Source organism: Euprymna scolopes, chromosome 18 (genome assembly GCF_053919585.1).
Source record: "Euprymna scolopes isolate OS-2025 chromosome 18, ASM5391958v1, whole genome shotgun sequence".
Taxonomy (NCBI): domain Eukaryota; kingdom Metazoa; phylum Mollusca; class Cephalopoda; order Sepiida; family Sepiolidae; genus Euprymna; species Euprymna scolopes.
The window spans coordinates 17,846,461-17,867,875 of NC_136499.1; the positions used below are offsets into that span (position 1 = coordinate 17,846,461).

The 21,415-nt window shown below is 33.9% G+C and overlaps 1 protein-coding gene across 1 annotated transcript in view; it reads left to right on the top strand.

Moving 5' to 3' along the window:
* LOC145297508 (ras GTPase-activating protein 3-like) overlaps window positions 1-21,415 on the top strand; it is a 471,570-nt gene that overhangs the window by 360,309 nt on the left and 89,846 nt on the right. The window contains exon 4 of the mRNA XM_080143408.1: window positions 4,546-4,639. Coding sequence (XP_079999534.1) covers window positions 4,546-4,639 — 94 coding nt within the window. The remainder of the gene's footprint in view (window positions 1-4,545; window positions 4,640-21,415) is intronic.

Genomic DNA, 21,415 nt, shown 5'->3' on the forward strand with positions numbered 1-21,415 from the left:
ATCGCCCAACATGTTCCCCGTTTCATCCGGGATCATCAACCTACTACCAGAAAATCTCAACTGATAGAATCGTCCATCGGCCAACACTTGGTCGATAAAAAGGAGTGCGGTCTTGTTTTCTCTCCGGAGTGTTTTTCTGTTTTGCACCGAGGACGCACGAAGTTCCACCTGTCTGTCCTCGAAGCACTTGCCATCATTGCTAACCCCCCTACTTTGTGCAAGCAGAGAAACCTCCGGCTTTAGTTAGAATTATTTGGGTAGTCAGGTTTTTTTTTTTTTTTTTTTTTTTTTTTCTTAACCTCTCCGCTCGTATTCCATATCACTACCAAATATTCTAAAAAAATAAAAATTTTCAGACTCATGACCCTTGAAGATGTTTGTCTGAACGAAAAGCGCTTTGGGTATATTTTAACGATCGTTTTTTAATCGACTTATTTATTTTATTTAATTGTACATATAACTTGCCCCATTATATATATATATTTTTTTTTTCTTTTCCTCACTCCGGTTTCCATTTTTTAGTTGATTGAATTTACGATATGGTTCACTTTTTTATAATTATTCTAAAATTTTGCCAATCGAATAAAGTTATATATATATTTATATATATATATATATATATTTATATATATATATTTGTATATATATATTTATATATATATATTTGTATATATTTATATATATATATATATTTGTATATATTTATATATATATATATATATATATATATATATATATTTATATATATATATATTTTTATATATATATATTTTTATATATATATATATATATATATATATATTTATATATATATATTTATATATATATTTATATTTAATGTAGAAATAAAGGCACTTTATTTTTCCATCTAATTTTCATACATGTTTGTTGTGTGTACTGACACACATGTAAATCAGAGGACCTTGCTGGACAAAAAAAAAGGGATCACGTTTTGTAAATGCTCAGAGATATTAAAAAAATATTAGAGTGGTTGGATCAACATGGAGGCACGAGTAATAAGAAATATATAGATTTCTGAAAGAAAAGCGTGTGACTTGGTTGATTATAAATTGAGGCTAATTAGTTAAAACAGTGTTTTTCAAACATAACTTAATCCCAGAACCAAGTTATACAAGAGGCATTCAATAAATATAAGCCCCTGACCCACTTCTTATAGTCATAGAACGACGAAACTTGGCACAGTTATTAGCCTTCCTCTACGAACGAATCAACTAGAGTTACGCATTTCTCCCATCAGCAGCTCTGGAGAGTTTTTGTAGAACACCCCATATTGGTCTGCCAATCAGGAAGTGATGTTGGAAATCAAGGCTGCATCATCTGGGAAACGTTTTCCTTTCAAAATCAACTTCATGTTTGGGAAGCAGTGAAAGTCAGAGGATGCAAAGTTAGGAGAGTAGTTGGATGAGGAAGGATTTCATCGCCTTCACATGCTCATGCTATCAATCTGGTGACATTCATGCTATCTTTCAAAAGGAAGATACCTTTGCTTATTTTGCTTTTGATGGCTTCTCTTAATTTCCTCAAATGTGAAGCATAATAATCTCCTGTAATTGTGTTATCTTTTGCCAGGATATCTGTCATCACTAGTCTGCACTGGTCTCTGAATGACTGCGAACATGACTTTGCTCCCTTGCCTTTAGAGGTGGTGGCTCCATGGATTATATTGATAGGCCCAGGTTTATGTTGTGAAATCTTCTTGGAACATCTCCAAATTTATCTTCAAGCAATCATACTGGCTTTTATGAGGAACTAGCCTGGTGCCCGGTATTGCCCAGATTTTTTGGAGGTGTGCGTTGAGGGAGGGGGGTAGCAGGCAAGCTCGAACCCGTACCACGAAGGAGGAAAAAAATGTGCCGTTTTTGCTGTTGCATCCATCACCAAACCGAAAATGGCAAAGGTTTAAATTAAGGCTAGACAATCAAAAACAGGGGATGACTTTCAAAAATATAGGCAAAAAAAAGCGATCCCTCTTTGTAGAAACGTGCCCAGTTGAGGGTGAAGGAATTAATATTTTTAGCCAATTTTTTTCATGTTTGCCATCTGAAGGGTCTCGCTTCAAAACGGTACCGATCTTGCGGAAATCCGTCACCTCTGTTGAAAATATTACGTAGACAGACATACATACATACATACATAATACATACATGCATTTAAACAGACAGATGAGATTTATATAATAGAAGATGGTGCACCTTCTCTAAGTGATGTTATGTCAATTAACAGAACAAAGCTGGATTCCACTCATACTAGATGAATTCTTTTCCTGGAATCCAGAAAGACCAAGAGACCACAATAAAGATATGCTATAACATATTTAAATGTTCAATTGGGGAGAAGGAAATAATGTTCTCAGTGTTTGAGAGATAAAGGAGGACTTTAATGAAATATTTATATATCTCATTATAGAGATCAAATGTTAGCTTGTCATGTGGAGGACATTTTCCTCATAAAAAGTATTAAGATATTACAATTTCTTATAATGATATTAAAAATGTATAATTATTTCTATTAAAAACCTTACATTAAAATTAGAATATAAAAATGTGCTTTTTTTTCAAGATCTTCTGGAATGTTCTAACTTGTGGTGTTTCATTTGGAATGTTTCTGGAATTTTCCATTCAGCAAAGCTAGAACGCTGATAACGTCAACTAAATTAGTCAGTTAGTGAGTCAGTTTGAGTTGTTATGCCGCTCAAGTTATCAGACACTGACTAGATTAACTCGGGCCAATCTTTTCTGAGAGCCAGATCCAGTTGAAAGGAATCTTACAAAAAGAATCTATTATAAGCAATCCTCAAAGAAAACTGGACACATTTGGTAATTGTAACGATTTTCTGACCAAAAAAAATATTGTTATTAATTCTCAATAACTCGGCCTTTTCTTTTAAACATAAACTAGACTGACTACAGAGCTTGCTTATCTCCCTTGGATTATTTGTAAATATTTTTGTTTCTTTGTTTTGATGTACAATAAATACTTTTTATTTTTCTTTAAACTTTGAGTTTTAGTTTTGTTTTTTTGTTTTTTTAATATATGTTGCATATTTAATATCCCTAGACTCAAACATAACATAGCCTCAGGAAAGGAGTCCCTTGATTTCTGAGAACTTCGACTGAATTAAAATGAAACAAAAAGTATAACAATATATATTTCTTAAAATTCCAACTCGTCACACAGATCCATCATGGTGCCACTTGGACCAAATCTACAGAGACACTATGTAGGGAGTTGAGCAGCGAGATGTCTGTTCACATTACACTTGAACTTCTGCATATCAACACAGTCTAGGAAGCAGGGACTCTAGAGTGAATTTCAAAGTTTAACAGTTGTGACATCTATGGATTTCTATGGTGAAGGGGTAGGATTTTGTTGATTGTGGGATTAGCCGGGAACATTTACATCAGAGCACATTCCATTAAAATACTTGATAAACAGGTAGAGGAATGCAGTATTTTGCGGCAATGGGATAGGGCTTGGAGGTTGGTTGATAGTGTGGGACTTATTAAGTTGGAGCCTCTTTTGTGAACCCTGTCTAAGAAGGAGAGACTAGTGGCAGCTACACCAGCCCAGATCTGGCAACAATACTCCATGCATTGGCGAGTGGTGGCTTTGTAAAAATACAGGATACTCTCTGGTATGAGTAATTTTCTAGCACAGCAGAGAGAGCCAACCTTCTTTGCAGCAGCCTTGGCAATGTCCTCAATGTATTTGTCCCAATTCGTATTATTTCATCATAACAATTCAAATGCTTCACATGTTAGGAAGTGATGTGATGTTCCTGTTTCATACTTGTTGAAAAATACACATTCTTTAAAATTGTGCGACCACTTCTCGTGTGTCTGTGTTTTTAACACTTGTATGATGTACATTATTTATTTACTCTGAATCGATAATTCATTGAAATAAAAATTACAATAGCATAAAATGCTGCAACAAACTTTTCAGAAATCTTATTTATTATTTAATTCTGAAATAATATCTGCCACAATGCATTTTGATTTATTTGTAAATAAATCAACCATTTTATCCTTTTAATCAAAAAGTTAATAGCAAAAGAAAAAAAAAAGAAAGAAAAAAATGAATTACTTTGCGATCCTTCAAAATTGAAAGAAATTTGGAAGCATTTAAACTGTTGAATAGAAAGTCATTTAAACTCGCTTTAAAATTCTTAAAAAAAACCTTCATGCCTTAAGGAAACACATCAGACAAAATAGTCTCTTGCCAGCCCTTTCTCATCAAGGTGTGCATGATTGACCTAATGGATGGTATTACAAACTGAGGGATCAATTATGTAAAGTTAAAATGTCACATTTTTTTGCCCCATGGCTAAATGAGCAACTTGTGTTCACTTATTTTATTGGCAACGAATCACTTTAAATATATTTTGTGTTTCAGTGTTAAATAAAAAAAAAGTTTGATATGCTGCAAAAGAAGACAACCAAACTTTAATCACAAAAAGAAAGAATTAATCTTCTCCCCTGCAAAGGAGTATAAGTAATAATATTTTCTTTTTTCCTTTTTCAGTCCTTTTTATGGAGAGGAATTCCATGGTGAAATACCAAAACGTTTCCGGTACTTGTCATGTTATGTTGTCGACACAGGTTACAAAGCTGAAAAAGTAAGTTATTATTTTATTCTTATCTGAATAACTTATTACTGGCGATAGCCAACCTATGGCACAAGTGCTGCACTGAACCCAAGACATAATAAAAGAACTGACCTATTCCTGCAGTAAAAAAAAAAAAAAAAATTCACTGATTTCTAGAAAAAAAAAAAAGTACATGAATTCACCAAAGTGACGGCTAAAGCAAAACTCTAGAGTCGTTGTCCAGAATTCCCCTTATATTAAAAATTAAAAATAAAAATGATATATGATCTATGTACTCGTGACAAAACAAAAATATCATATTCCAAAAATCATACAAATTGATCAAGTAGTTTTATTTTTAAATAAAATCAAATTTTATGAGCAACAAAAGAGTGGCTGTCTTGTCTGCCATTTTGAAAACAGTTTTTTAAAAAGGAAAACGGCAAAGAGAAATAACTCAATAATAATTCAAACTTGTGAGATTTATGTTGTAATGCCTATGAATTCTCATTAACCGCTGAAAAATGATTTTCTTTATAAAATAAAACTATTTGATCAATTGAAATGAATTTTGGAATATGTTTTCGTTCCATCATGGGCACATGCATCACATAGATTTTTCTTTATTTTTGTTATTTTAATATAAGGGGAATTCTGGACAAGAATTTTGCAAAGATTAATTCTGATCTAAAACGTAGCAGTGATTTACATTTTGTTCCGATGCATCTCATTGTTGTATGGCTAAAATCTTGACACATTTTTTTTTAATCCTTCATAAGAAAGTATCAATTAGAGATAAGTCATTTTACCGTTGTATGTATATTTTTTTGGTTTCACTTAGAAACTGCATCAAATTTGGTTTTGTCTAGTGTTATCACTATTAACTCACCATATTCACAGTAAAACAGCAGAAAAGTCGTTCAGATTTTTATCAAATTAAATTTTATTAACATTTTTACTAAGAAAAATTTAACAAAAATATTAGATCATTGTCCAAAATTCAGAAAATCATACCCGTAACAAAACGAAAATATATTCCAAAAATCATGTAAATTGATCAAGTAGATATATTTTTATAAAGGAAATAATTTTTAAACGATTTAAAGCAATTAATGGAAAATTGTAAGCATTACAATCCAAGACCGTCCCGTTTTGCTTACTTACTTAGTTAAAAAATAAAACTATTTGATCAATTTATGTGATTTTTGGAATATGACATTTTTGTTTCGTCACGGGTACAGATATACATCATACGAATTTAGGAAAGCTCGTACCCGGAAAACTCGTACCCTTTTGCTAGGTAGGAAAACTGGTCCCTTATTGAATAAATATCGATTGAAAACACATTTTATGACCATTCTTGAATGAGATATTGTCTTTAAAAGAGAATACACATCCCATAATATTTTTAAAAAATATTTTATTTGTTCACTATTGTTTTAAAAAAAAATTAAATTAATTTTTCTAAGTTTTCGTTTTCTACATAGCTTTGAAAGTTTTTGGTGTTTCAACTAATTTTAAAGAGTTTATTTAGTTAAAAAAAAAAAAAAAAAAAGTAATGTCGAGTGTTACTTTTGAACAAAAAATGTCCGACATAAGAGGATCACGTCTTAGGAGTCTCGATAATTTCTCAAAAATAGAAAATTAAAGAAAATACTGAAGTAGATATAGTTTTAAAACGAGACCTCCCCCCCCTCCCTCTCCAAAAGAAAATAAATTTGTATATTTTTAGGTAATACACATCTCATAATATTTTTAAAAATATTTTTACTTGTTTACTGTTTTAAAAAAAATTAATTAATTTTTCTAAGTTTTCGTTTTCTACCTAGTTATGTAAGTTTTTTGGTGTTTAAACTTATTTTATAGAGTTTATTTAGTTAAAAAAAATAACAAGTAATATCGCACTCGATATTACTTAGTAAATAATTTTGAACAAAAAAATGTCCGAAAATTAAAGAAAATACTGAGGTAGATATAGTTTTAAAATGAGCTTCCCCTTCTCCAAAATAAAATAAATTTGTATATTTTTAGGTAATGTCCAAGATCACTGTTCGGAAAAAATCAAGCTACCAGAAGTGGATATGGTTGATTATGTAACGAAACTGAATGGAAGACACGAAAAACGAAACCATATATTTATTAAAAAAAAAACACTTTAGTTTTTAAAATTTCTTGTGTTATTACGAAACAAACGAACAAAAAGAAAACACTTTTTGTATTATCAAATAATAAAACAAATATTTTATTTAGAAAAATTGGTACTTCACGGGGAACGTGGACCCTGCATAAATGATGTTTTTATTTAATGATTGCTCCTCCAAAGCTCAAAAGGTTTTCTTTGGTTGATTTAATCAGGAAAACTTTTTGAAGGTAGTATTTGAGGCCAAAGGGGGGGGGGGGACAAAATCTTTATTTGAATATTTATGAAAAAATAATTTAACAAAAAAATAATATTTAGTGGAGAAAATAATAAAAAAATTTAAAATAAAATGAAATAAAAAAAAAAATAAAATAAAAACAAGCACTAAATAAAACTATGAATCAAATTCACCTAAAGAAAAAATTTTTTTAAATAAAATCAATATATGCGCGATTAAAAATAAAGTCATGAATAAAGTGAAAGAAAACGCTTTGAAGGAGCAATCATTAAATAAAAACACCATTTATGCACGGTCCACATTCCCCGTGAATTACCGAAAAATTAATTTAGTTTCAACACATTTTTTGTTCACGAAACAACACTTCTGCAGTATGCACATGGCAGCCATCTTTTCTTAGTGCGTTTCACTAAACTGTCGCCATGTGGCGCGTCTCTGTCAAAAAACATGTAAATTATTAATTTTTTGTTGACCCTTCAAAGTTGCTTTAATTGAAAAAGATGTTTCATTTAAATTATTTATTTGTTTGAAAAAAAAAAAGAAACTATTTTACTTTATAAAAATCTAATGTTATTTTCATTACAAAATTGCTTTATTAAAATTATATTTACTCACGCAGACTTTTAAATAAATGTGTTTGTAATTATATTTTGATACATTTTTATACAATAAATGTGTGTACAATTATATATTGATACATTTTTATACAATAAATGTTTTGGTTTTTAAATATTTTTTTGTTCAAAAAAAAAAATCTTGTTTGTTACTTATTTGCCGCGTTATTTGACCAAGAAGAATTTGGAGTTATCGCCCCCTAACAATAGCTGCCGTCTGCTTACTGCACAATTGCCCCCGAAATGACTTTTAAACAATACCCTCCCCATGTTTAGAATGGCTTTCGAAATAATAACGTTATTATTTCAGCACGGTACCAAAATTACATAAGACTGTTTTTTTCTTTTTTGTTGTTTTTTAATAACACAAGAATTATTTAAACTGAATTAATTCTTCTAAATAAAATAATTGCTTTCTTTGATAATACATGTTTTCTTTCTTTTAGTTTTGTTTCCTAATGACACAAAAAGTGTTAAAACTCGAGTCTTTTTTTAAATATTTGGTTTCGTTTTTCGTGTCTTGACTCCGTGATCAAGTTTATTTTTTAAAACATAAGTTAAAAATAATTTTTAAAAATATTATGGGGGTGCATAGTCTCTTTTAAAAACAATATCTCCTTCAAGAACGGTAATAAAATTTGTTTTCAATCGATATTTATTCAATAAGGGACCAGTTTTCCTACCTACCAAAAAGGGGGAAGATTTCCGGGTACTTTCCTGGAGACAGGTTGTCCGGGCAGCACATCATACAGATTTTTTACTTTCGTTTTTTAATATTGGGGAAATTCTGAACAAGACCTGTTCCTTTTTTTTTTTTTCTTTTTTTTTTTTATTAGAACAAGTTATAATAAATCTCTGAAAGTTATATTAATTTTAGCATAGAATATTTTCAAATGAAAAAAAGGGGTGGGAATATGAAATAATGTATTGTAGGAAATGTAATCACTTCACTGAGTTTGAGAGTTCATTGTTATGATCTTGAACAGTCGATAATAAGTAAGATAGCATGATGGTATATTCGCATTTATAGAAGTGCACAATGATGTTACAGAAAGTCTGCGTCTGATACTGATACTCTGAAAGAAGAGTCCATCTAATCCTGAAATAGGGTAAATCACCAGTGTAAGATTATGTGTCTTTTACTGAAAACATCACCCACCCAACGTTCTGTGCCACGAATTTCTCTTTCATTTTCTATTGCTCTAATTCTAGCCATTTCATCAGTTTTTACGCATCGGCGACTGTCGGCGGGGTGCGCATGGGTTCACAAGTATTAAAATAAAATATAACAAGGGAAACAAAAGAAAACAGAAACACTGACCCTTTATGTATATATTCGTTGGACTCTGGGTGCGTGTGTGACACCATCGCAAAAGCTGCATTCTAAACATTAAGATCCACATGTACGTTCTTTCGAGGCTGTATCCGTCAGTTTATCTTGGTCTGTTCAAGCTTTCACAATATGATCCAAGTCGCAATCTGCTTTTGACTATTTCTGAACTCCAGTCAACTCTACTGTCAGAAACTAGGCTTGCAACCATCCTTAACTGGCTGTCATAAAGTCAAGTTGCAAAACACTATCATAAAAAACACTCTTACTAATTCTAAATATATCTCAGGTCCTTTTTTCATATTTTAATTACAAACACACATCATTTTTCACATCCTAATTACAACTACACTTTAGCTCTTCTTTGTCTATCTCAATAATCTCATTTTCTCTTTTCGTTATAATTTTTTTTTCTTTTCTCTCCCACCTCCCAACAATCAGGGTATGGGGGATTGCACCTATAGTATCACACCGCTGCAATCATCCAGACACCTATATAGATATATTTTCAAAGAAAAGAGACAGCTATTCATTTTTACCTTGCAATGAAATGAAAATCATACACATAAATTACATGCAGTTTTTTTTTTTTTTTTTTTTTACATGGAGGTCACCACTTATCAAGGCCTGGAAGCCACTCGGGGATAAGGGTTATTGCGTGTACAGCAATCAATGAGATAGCATTGTAGTAATCATTACTATTGGATATTTGATAGGGTATCTTAAGAGAGCGGTTTGTCAGGAATTTGTTTATGTTAGATTTGAAGACATCCAAGTTGTAGTCAGGTGGGAAACAGGCAAACAGAAGAGAGAATTCCTACCCAGATGTGGCAGCAGTACTCCATCCTTGGACGTACTTGGCTTTTATACAGATAGAGAATTGCATCAGTAGTGAGAAATCTTCTGGAGCAGTAGAAGGATCCCACCATTTTCCCAGCATCCTTGGCAACAGACCTGATATACGTGTTCCATTTCAGATCAGGAGTAAAGGTCAAACCCAGAAGCTTGTCAAAACATGGAGCCTCCCCAAGACAAGAGCCATCCATTTCAATTGATGCCAGATGATGATCAGAGCGTTGATGACGTAAAGATAGAAGCTTGGTTTTGAATGCATTAAAAGTAACCAGCCACCTCTTCCTCCACTGTACCACACGCTCAAAATCAGAGGAGAGAGAACTTTGTTATTTACGGCCTTTGATGTGTTGCCTTAGATGGTCGTGTCATCAGCATACATGTCAACGAATGATTTTAAGTATATGTTTTGGGAGATCATTGATGTAGATCAGGAAGAGAGTTGGCCCAGGATGGACCCCTGAGGGACTCCAGCATTAATACTGTGGGCCTCTGATTTCTGCCCATCAACCACTACTCTTATGGACCTATTGGAGAGAAATGATTTAATAATTGAGAAAACATTTCCAGTGATACCATAGCTGGAAATCTTGTGAAGTAGGCCCTTATGCGATACCTTATCGAAGGCCTTTGATATGTCAAGAGCAATTGCCCTGGAAAGGAAGCCTTTGTCAAGAGATTCACTAATCCTATGAGATATAACCGTTAGCACATCTGCTGTAGATCTTGCGGAGCGGAAACCATATTGCATGTCACTAAGAAGGTTGTTTCTGCTGAGGTGGTTGACTACTTCTTTATTGAATGTGGATTCCAACATTTCATTTTTAACGGGTTTAAACGGTATAGAAGGTAGCTTCTGGCTTATGTCAGAGTGGAGTATGGTTCTGTTGTAAGTATTAGGGTCTCTTAGTTAATTTAACCTGAAATAGAAAATACTTAACAAACATAAATAATATATAATGACTAACTAGACTGTGCCGAAATACAAATATACACATTAACACGTCGACAAATGTAATGAAGACAATATAACAATACGAAACAATACATCAGCATCATCAGCAGCAGCAGCAGCGACCCTGCTGTTTTAACAAAGTCGGCGACCATGGTTCTCAAAATTGTAGAGCCATGGTAATCTCAGGAAAACAAGTAAAGACGGTAGTTTTCCCCCTGTTGCTTTTTGTATTGATTCGGGGGTGCATCTCCCTCAGTGAGTTAAATGTCCCCCCTCCCAGATACCAACCTGGAAATTTCTACTTGACGCGATACATATAACGCCTAGCGTTCCAAAATGGTCACCCATTTGGTACTGGCCAGGCTCATCGTTGCTAAACTTCTGTGATCTGGCAAGAACCGTTGTGTTAACATGATCGTGCTGTATACGAAACAATATAAGTGATCATAATTCACCCACTGGGTGAAATATCTCTATAATTTGATAGGACGGATATATCTCACCAATGCTGGCTTTATGCTCAACATGGGGAATAAGTGTTCCTTACCATGTAATGTAGGATGAGGAGCTATTCCTCCGCATAGGTTTTGACCCACTGTAAGGGCAGGGTGTGCTTTCGTGATCACTATCTCGGCCTCCTTGCTTAAGGGGAAGAACCCACCACTATCTTAGCCACTAGTGTTCTACCTCACTATTCCCCTACACGTTCTACTACTAGTAATACTACTTACCCATATAATGGAAAATATTTTAATTCAAGAATTTCCGATTCATTTTCAGTTCAATGTTAGAATCCTTAATCAATCTAGCGATAGTCCGCTACCTTATTATAGTCCGCTACCTTGTTAATGCTAAACTTCTGACCAAGAGTATGAATTTAGATAACCTTGTTCTACAGTAGATATCCTAACAGTCATCTGTGAAAATCTATACCATATATTGGATAAGGCAGGTTAAGCTAGAGTGATAACACTAGACATATCTAAAGACTTTGACCAAGTCAGGCATAAAGGTCTTCTCATAAAAATTGTATGCTATTACTAGACGAATATTTAATATAATTGGATCCTTCTTAGCCAAAAGAAAGATCCAAGTTATCTTCAATGACTGTGTATCTAAATGAGATCACATCAATGTGGGTGTGCCTCAGGAGTGGTCTTTGAACTTTAATTATTCCTGATTTTCATGAACGACCTTCTTAGTATTGGTTCTTCTTTATAAGATATTCACAGCAAGAACTCAGCTTTCTACCACAAAAACTGGCTTCCCCTTCTTCCATGTGCCTCCTATCAGGCAGAATTTCCATGGACAGAGCTTTCATGCTAGGGATATTCCTGTTTATGGAACACATTACTGTAAGACTACTTTCCAACAGACTAAAGGAATTGTTTTCAACTGTTATCAAATACTTGTCATAAACCTTCACAGCAAAATCATTAAACTTAGTTTGTTGTACGATTTGATCAACTTTGCAATCATTTCATGTAATTAAGCATTATTGAGTCATAAACATAGAATATAAAATTTGGAATTCCTTGGGTGACCGTTGGCCTTGGTTAGTGATGATACCGTCTCACCCCCGTATTCTCTCCAACAAAAATTGCAATTTCCACCAAATATCTGAAAATTCATTCATAAATTTCTTCCTCACATCTCACCCTCTTCACAGATGAAAATGTCCCTCCAAATTGGGAGAAATTGTAATTTTTTAATTCATAATTCAGATTAGCATGTATTTCCATCAATCATATACTGATGAAGCTAAGGAAACTTTGTCCCCCCGCCCCATCCTTGCCAATTATGATAAAAAGAATAACCCCCAAACAGAAAAAAAAAATGTAAAAAAAAATCAAAAAGCAAATATTTCATATTCTAGTTATTACAGAAAAATCATAACCAATGTTTATTTATATTTTTCAAGTTGTAATGATTGCAGGGGGAGACAACTCTTCCTTTATTTTCTATCTAGCACATTTACAGGCACTTATTCAAATCTTATATTCTATGTTTATGATCCCATTGTCACTGCAATATATATTTATATACTGCATAATCACGACACACTGGTTCTTGCTAGATCACTGAAGTTAAGCAACAGTATCAGATGGGTGACCATTTGGGAGGGTGAGGCACTGTATGTACCACAAGGTAAAATACCAGGTTGAGAAACTGGCATGATCTATCCTTCTCTCGAGGGTAGATGAGATTCTCTTAAGCCATGGTAGGCACCCCATCTAGTGATGTCGTCACGATAAAAAAATACCCTTGATAGCCGTGGCGAAGCATCAAGTAATCAGCTACTGAAAAGATTTGAATTATACTACACACTCGTGTAGTGAGTTTAATCTTGGCTACGACCTCGCTGGATGGATGGTCACTGCAGTAATTATAAAAACCTCTTTATTATTGTTTGTTAATCTGAAGACCCAAAGAGAAAACTAAAAAAAATAAAGAAGCATATTGTAATTGCTATTCATCCACTTACAATTTTCCCTCTTCTAGTAGTTGTAGCTAGAGAAAGACTATACGATCTCAGTTGTAATATTCGTGAGAAATTGTAATTTTTTAATCAAAATTCAGATTGTATTTCCACGAATCATATATTGATGAAGTTATGAAAACTTTGTTCCCTGCCCTTGCTGATAATGATAAAAAATATATAATCCTAAGCAGTTAAAAAAAAATGCATTTTTTTTTTTTTTTTTTTTTTTTTACAAATATCTGATATTTCACTGATTACCACAAAATCATGTTTATTTACATTAAGTCGTGATGATTGCAGGGGGAGACAACTCATGCTTTATTTTGTAACACATTTACTCTTATTCAAATCTTATATTCTATGTTTATGGCCTTATTGTCACTGCTTGTTCAATATTATTAGACTGGGACAGTATTCAAGAGAGGCGGATACAGATTACAGGGAATTTAGACCATCAGTAGTTATAAAAGCTTCCTTATTATTGTGTATTAATTTCATGCTCAAAAGAGAAGAGTTAAAGAAATAGAGAAGCATGTTGTAATCTGTTCATCCGCTTACGATTCCTTCTTCTAGTAGTTATAGCCAGAGAAAGACTATAAGATCTCAATCACAATATTTGTGAAGACAATGAAGAATGCTCTAAGCAGCACCCCTCCAGAAGTGTATTTGTACTCCGACTTTATTTCTTAGACAGATAGCAGATCGCGTCAGTAATCAGATATTCTCTGGAGCGGTAGAATGATCCAACCATTTTTACATCGACCCCTAACCATCCTTCATGCTTGGTTATTTTTAAAAAAAATTCTTCACTACCCGTTTTTAATCTCCCCTCTTTCTTCAGTTACACATGTAGATATTAATAATGATCCATAACTATTCAGTTTGCTACCATTCCACCGTTTGATACACAAGCCTTATCTAAAAATCATAACCAATGTTTATTTACATTATTCAAGTCGTGATGATCGCAGGGGGAGACAACTCATGCTTTATTTTCTATCTAACACATTTATAAACACTTATTCAAATCTTATATTCTATGTTTATGACCCTATTCTCACTGCTTGTTTAATAATATTAGACTGGGTTAGTATTTAAGAGAGGTGGATATAGAATAGAGGTAATTTAGGTCATCAGTAATTATAAAAGCCTCTTTATTATTGTATGTTAAGGGTGGAATCTGCAATGATGGATTTTTTGTGTTCACTTGACATGACCACAAGCTTGGTTCAGGTGAAAATCGACTTTACAGACATCTTTGTTAGTATTAGGAGAGTAGAAAGACGACCTTGGGTTTACTTTTGGCAGCCACGTAACTCTCACTTCCCTTATTTTGTTCTTTAGTGCTCACAATTCATGAGTAGTGTTTCTGACAAAGGGAGAAGAATTGCTGTTTTCTAGGTCATGATCTGTACATTTCACTTATCAATAGCTTGTTTTTGACTTTGAGGTACTGTTTTTTATAGCCCCTTAGATCAAGTGGCTTGCTTGGAACGATTTCCATGGAAAATAAATAAAAGCCTGAGATTTTACAAATGCTAGCAGGATTCTGTGAAAGGAACGCCATTTTGGTGGTTTCGGTTAGAACAAGAAAAGAGAAAGTTTTTTTTTCTTTTTTATTAATGAAGACAAAACCGAATAAAGCAAGAAGAGAATCGTATGAAATGGGTGAGTACAATAACTTGTTCTTTAATATGACAGGGGTGCAGTAAAAAATTTAATGTTCTTTCGATGCAAAACTCAACATAATAATTGTCCTTTGCCCCATAACTTTAATTAAAGCTAAAAATGACTGATTAGTTTAAAAGTGAGAAAATCATTATTGAATTGTGAAGCGGCCAGACAATACACCATCGACCATTTTATTTTATTGGTTATGGATAAAACAAATGGCTGACATGTTTACATTATGACTGTGTAGACTGATAAAGAAAGTAATTTCTGACTTGAATTAAAGTTCACAGCAAAAGTCAAGTATTACAGTTCTGTTGTGCTTCATGATTTATCAAAAAACAAAAAAAAAAAACTGCATCCCTATCATATAAAAGAATCCAATAAAATAGAAAATGATGAGGTGAAAGTGTTAGTGAAAAAGAGAGGAAGAAGGAGAATTATAGACTTTGTGTAAATACCACCATCACTATATTTCTTCCCTACTTGTCCTGTCCCACCCTAAACATCTGTGAAGGAAAAACCCCAGGGGTGGGATGTAGAGGTAAGTGGAAGGGTAATGAGTGTAATTACTTTATTGCTAGTCACTGAGGAAGTCATTAGGCAACTTCCCCAGCAGACTCTGTAACAGTTGTACCTTATTCCCAAATGACACATCTAACATGTGTACCCTGTTCCCAAATGACTTTCTTTCCCATTGTGCTCTTTTCTTCCAGCCTATAAACTCTGCCGAGTTTTTATTTTTTGGTTTTGATTTTCATACAAATGCTGATAAAAATGCATAAAGCCGGTTTCAAAAGGTTGACCATCTTTTTATAACTAAATAGTTGTGCACTTCGCTATTATTCAGTCTTATATTGAAACTTGCAGTGTCGTGTCCCCTGTAATTCACTTGTAAAGCAAATGTAAACCTCTCTACAGTTAACATCTGAATAATATACCTCCTTGTATATACGGCCAATCTATATATCTATAAAAGTGAGAACGTGTGTTTGATCTACAGACTTGAAATTTGATATATAGGGTATTCAGACATGCGGAAAACTTTAATCTGTTTTGATCTGTAAAAATGGCTGTTATGGGGTCAAAATTGAAAAATTGGTGCATGAGTGTCATTGGATGTTTGTCAACTGTTTCATAAATGTGCATGTGCGAATTGTTCATATGACAGATTACTTATGTTAAGAATAAGTAGGTTTGAAAACATTTTTTAAAGATCTTAGCAAGCTGACCTAATGGTTATCGTATTTGACTCACTGTCTTTAGGTTTTGGTTTTGATCTCAGCTTGAATATTTTTTTTTTACTTACAAGAAATGAACTGTTTAGAAAAAAAAACATAATATTCACATGCACATATCTCAGTATCTTTCCCCTTTTTTCTGTTTTTTGTTTTTGTTTTTTATACAAAAAAAAAAAAAATAATCCAAATTTTAATACCCCCAAGATTTTTATAAGCTTGATGTGGATAAGACTTTAAAAAAAAAAAAAAAAAATGACAAGTCCATCCGGATCAATTATACTTGAAACACCACAGATGCAAATGAAAAACAATATCAAAAGAAAGCATGATGAAGTCTATCCATACAAAATTAATTTTATTCAACAACTTGTTAAGACGATGAGAGATAAAGTTGATGAAAAATGAGAGTTCAAAGAGTATGAATATTCAGAACGTTTCTCACTGAAAGATTATTTTTTTTAAAGAAATTAAGTATTCAAGTTTGTTGTGGCTGTCATTGCGTGTATTATATGTGTGTACATACGATAGACAGGAAGCATGCCTTTATTTTATTAATGAGAGTATATGTACCTATGAACTTGTGTATATGCTTCACTGAGCATTCTGTTCAGAAGTCCATGAAAATCTTGTGTGAACTGCTTGCTGAGAAGCTCCTTGCCTCATAGGTCTGCATCATGCACACACGTGTTGTTTCAAAAGAGGAAGAAAGCTGTGTTTGTTTTTTATGGTACGCGATGAAATTCTCTGATTGGAGATTTTATACAATGAAGAGTTAATATGTAAATACAATATTCACTGTGCTGCTACTCTCAACAGGTCAACTCAAAACCAAGAATCAGCAGAAGGATTCTGGCTTACTGACAGAAAAAAATTATGCCATAGTACACATTTTGCTAAACGAACTTTATTTAGGACTAACAAAGTTTTATTTAATTATTTGCAGACCATTATTCTTATCTTCGTAGTTGTTGTTTCACAACTTTTTGATCAACTATTTCTCTGGTCTTCATCAGGTGGTTAACTGCAACAGAATAGGAATGCTGAGTCTCTTAACTGCATCCCCAGTAATTACTGCCTTCCATAGTTGTCGTCTCACCATGTTTTGGCTAACTAAGCCTCTGGCTGGCTTTGGGTAGGATTGAAACCGCTATCTTCAGACAATACTCACCTGGAACTGTAGAGATCCAACTCCTTGGGGCCCGTGGCGCAGTGGATAATAGAGACATTGAATCTCTATGGTTCCAAGTGAGCATTTCATCGCGTACCATAAAAAAACAAACAAACACAGTAACAATTATGAAGATGAGGATGACAGTCCGCAAATAAATATACAAATTACTCATTTCAAAGGATTTCAGTAATAAAGTTTTTATTCATACATATGTAGAATTTCATATTTTAGTTAACCATGTCTAACAATATCTTGCATCAATCCTTTTTTTGTGGTGTTGGATATGACCTTAAACTACATTCGATGGTGAAGCCCTAATTTGGGAGTTTTGGACAGTGTGGAGTCATTCCTTAGTTGTCATTACTCTTAGGTCCACTCTGATCTAGAATGGTAGTGTCTCCAATCTAATTAGGTCCCACCCTATCAGCCAAACTCCAACCCTGTCCCATCACAGCAATGTTGCATCTCTTTTCCTGTTAATGGAACATGCTCTGATGAACTCATAGAAATTGTGCCCCCCTTGATATACATTCTCCTGACTAACCAGATTAACAGCAAAATCCTACCCCTTCACTGCAGAATTCCCTAGATTCCAGGAAGCCTTCTACACTAATGGTTTCTTCCTTTCGATTGTTAGATTTTAGAATTCCCGCCCTGATTTCATGACTGTACTAGCATGCAGTAGTTTTAATGTGATGTGAACAAACATCTTGCAGCTCAACTCCCTTGCAGAAATGATCCCAAATAATATTCAAAGTGGTAATTCGCCTTGTTTGGAGTGAAAAAGAGTTTAAAAAATATGTATTTACAGTTAAGTAGCAGTTGTCCTGGAAACGACATTAAACTGTCTCATGCACCCTTGGGCAAGCCCCCTCCCCCCGCGCCATTACACTCACCCCCTAAAATCTATTGTTTCCAGTTCTTTCTGTTTTCTGCCTACCCAAATTCCAATCACCTACTCGAGTTATATCTACACACTACTATGCTGAATATGGCCATGAAGAAGGAGTCTCCAAACTATGGCCCAGGGACCAGATGCAGACTACCAAAGTTTTTAATCTTGATTGTGAAACTCTTATGGAAAACATAAAAATATTCAGGAAAAATTTTTTTAAATGGAAATGTGTAAAAATAATGTGTTCTTTTTTTTTATTTTGTTCAGAAAACGATTAAAAAAAAATGAGGTTTGGAGATCGTAAAAATATTCATTAAAAAAAACAATGGAAATGTGTAAAAATGTGCTGCTTTTTTTTGTTTGTTTTTGTTTTTTTTTAATCAGAAAATGGTTTAAAGAATGAGGTTTTGAAAAACCAGTTTCACTAAAAAGTAGAACTAATGCGTAAAACAGTATAGAACACGTCCATTTTATTTTTGCCCACATAGACCTAAAAAGTTGGCAATATGCCCTTCCCCCTCTTTCAAAAGCATTGGAGATCCCTGCCATAAAGTAAATATATTGAGGTCCCAATTTGGGAGCTATGGGGAATGTGGAAACATCGTGTTGTTAATTGCTATTATACGCGAGGTCACTCTGACCTAGAGTGGTAGTACTTGTCTGGGTTTGATTTATGGCTAAATAGAATCTATGGAGGCCTAATCACAAACTATGTGCTTGCAAAATGAGTTCATCTAGAAACCACTTGTATAGACCAAAAAAGAATACTTGAGAATATCAACAACTCAAAAAACAAAAACTTTAAACAAATAGTTGGATCATTTTATCGCTCCAGAAGGTATTTCACTCCTGACATAGTCCTTTACCTGCATAAGAGGCACATATGTCCAAAGATGGGGACTGTTGCCGCATCTGCGGAGATGTGGCTCAGAACATCCTTTGCTGTCTTGATGGAATACAAAACCGACTTTGAAATCTAGTGTTGTCCTCTTTACAATCTCTTCTTTTTTTTTTTTTTCCTTTTTTTTTACATTTTCACCCCCAAACAAGGCACATCGCCACTTTGATGTAGGGAGCTACTATCAGGGACCTAAGTTGCAGGGGTACTATGTAGGGAGTTTAGCAGCAAGATGCCTGTTCACATTACACTTGAACTTCTGCATGTCAGTATCGTTAGAGAAGCAGGAACCCGGAAGAAAATTCCAAAGTCTAGCAGTTCTGGAGAAGAATCTAGTGGAGTAGAAGACTTTCTTACATCTAGGGATCTCTGTGTAGGGGTGGGATTTTGCTGCTTGTCAGGTTTGTCGATGGTATTTTCGTCAAGGGGGTACAAGGGCTTGTAGTTCGTCAGAACATCCATCATTAAAATACTTGTAGAACAGGCAGAGGGATGCAACATTATATCGATGGGACAGAGGCTGAAGTTTAGATGACAGTTCAGAGCCTATCAGATTAGCGACTCTCTTTTGAACCTTGTCCAGGAGCGAGAGACTAGTAGCAGATGCACCAGCCCAAATGTGACAACAGTACTCCATACATGAGCGAATGGTGGCCTTGTAGAGGTACAGGATACTTTCAGGCGTAAGTAACTTTCTAGCACGGTAGAGAGAGCCCACCTTCTTCGCAGTAGCCTTAGCAATGATCTCAATGTATCTATTCCAACTCATAAGTGACGTTGCTATCTACCATTATTTTTATAGCAGGTGCTCGACTGAGCTCCAAACTATGTCCCCTCCCTGTAAGATATCCAGAACAAAAACTCGTCTAGCTACAACCACTATCAATAATTTCCTATTCTCTCTCTCTCTCTCTCTCTCTCTCTCTCTCAAACTAAATGATACTTCTATGAGATAAGTTTCTTTCCTAGAACTATCCATCTGTGGAACATAATACAGTGGGGCTGCTTCATGGTTCTTTAAAGTCTAATGTAAACAAATTCTTGTTGATCTGTCGTCTTAAATAATCAAATTCTGCTCAATCTTGACATTATTATCTGTAAACTGTTTTTGACTACTCCTTGGGGATATAAGATCAGTGGATTCGCCAATCATTTTTATAACCACCGGCTGTGCTAAACAACTGATGAAAACCTTCCAAAGTTAGTATAAAAATTGTCGAATTCCGGATTCAATCAGTTCGCCGCTAAATACGTCACGGACCGCATTTGATTCTTGGCCGCCATCTTGGTTACTGCCAATTACAGTAAAGATCTGATCTGAACCATGCCGCCATCTTTGTTCAACATAATGTCACAAAACTTAACATTATCTAACCGGCCGCCTGACATTCCTTAACCCATATTCTCAAGTGGTCTTTCGGCTCCCTAGTAAAAAAAAAAAAAAAAAAAGGATTTTGCATTAAATAACCCCAAAAAGTTTTGATATGCCAAAAAACAACCAACCCAATGATATTGTCTTTGTCATAATGGTGATTATATACCAAAGTTGCTGCTCTTCAAGAATTGTATAATGATTTGAGGTGAGATTGTATGGAATTAGGTAACATTTATGAAGCACTAATTGTGTCATCTATTTATACCTATAAATCTTTTTTTCACGCTCTTACATTGATATTAAAAGCCCATTTTTTTTTTCTGTTTAAAAAATATTAAAACAAACTTTTTAGTATACTAAGTCTTGAATATGCAAGCAACTACATGAAGGCTAACTAATTTCCATATAGCTTTGAAAAACGAGCGTTAATTACTTATTCATTTTTATGGTTTCTTATTAAATGATTGGTTTCATTTCACTATTACGCTGAATTCTATTTTATGTATAGTTTCTACATTCTGCATAATTGCATAGAATTTATGATGAAAACGTTCTAACACACACATATATATATTTATATTTATGTGACTTTGTCCTTGGCAGTGTGTGTGCAAAAAGTCTCTACCAAACTTCTCTGAATATTTAGTCTACAGAGTTAAAATTTGATATATAGGGCATTTGGACCTGTAGCCGCTTCAATAGATGCAATTTATTTTATAACGTAAGATGTCTGTTGCGATTGGGTAATGTTTTAAGTTATATATTTTTTATTTCCCGGAAATGTACAAGAAACACAAGAGAAAAAATTTAAAAATTAGGCACAAGGCCACTAAAAAATTGGGGAGGAGGGGGGGACTATGGTCATCCTCATCGCTGTACCTTTTGTTGGTCTATGCTAGTCCCAGCTAGAGTTATCATTCACCACAATACCGCATACACACTGG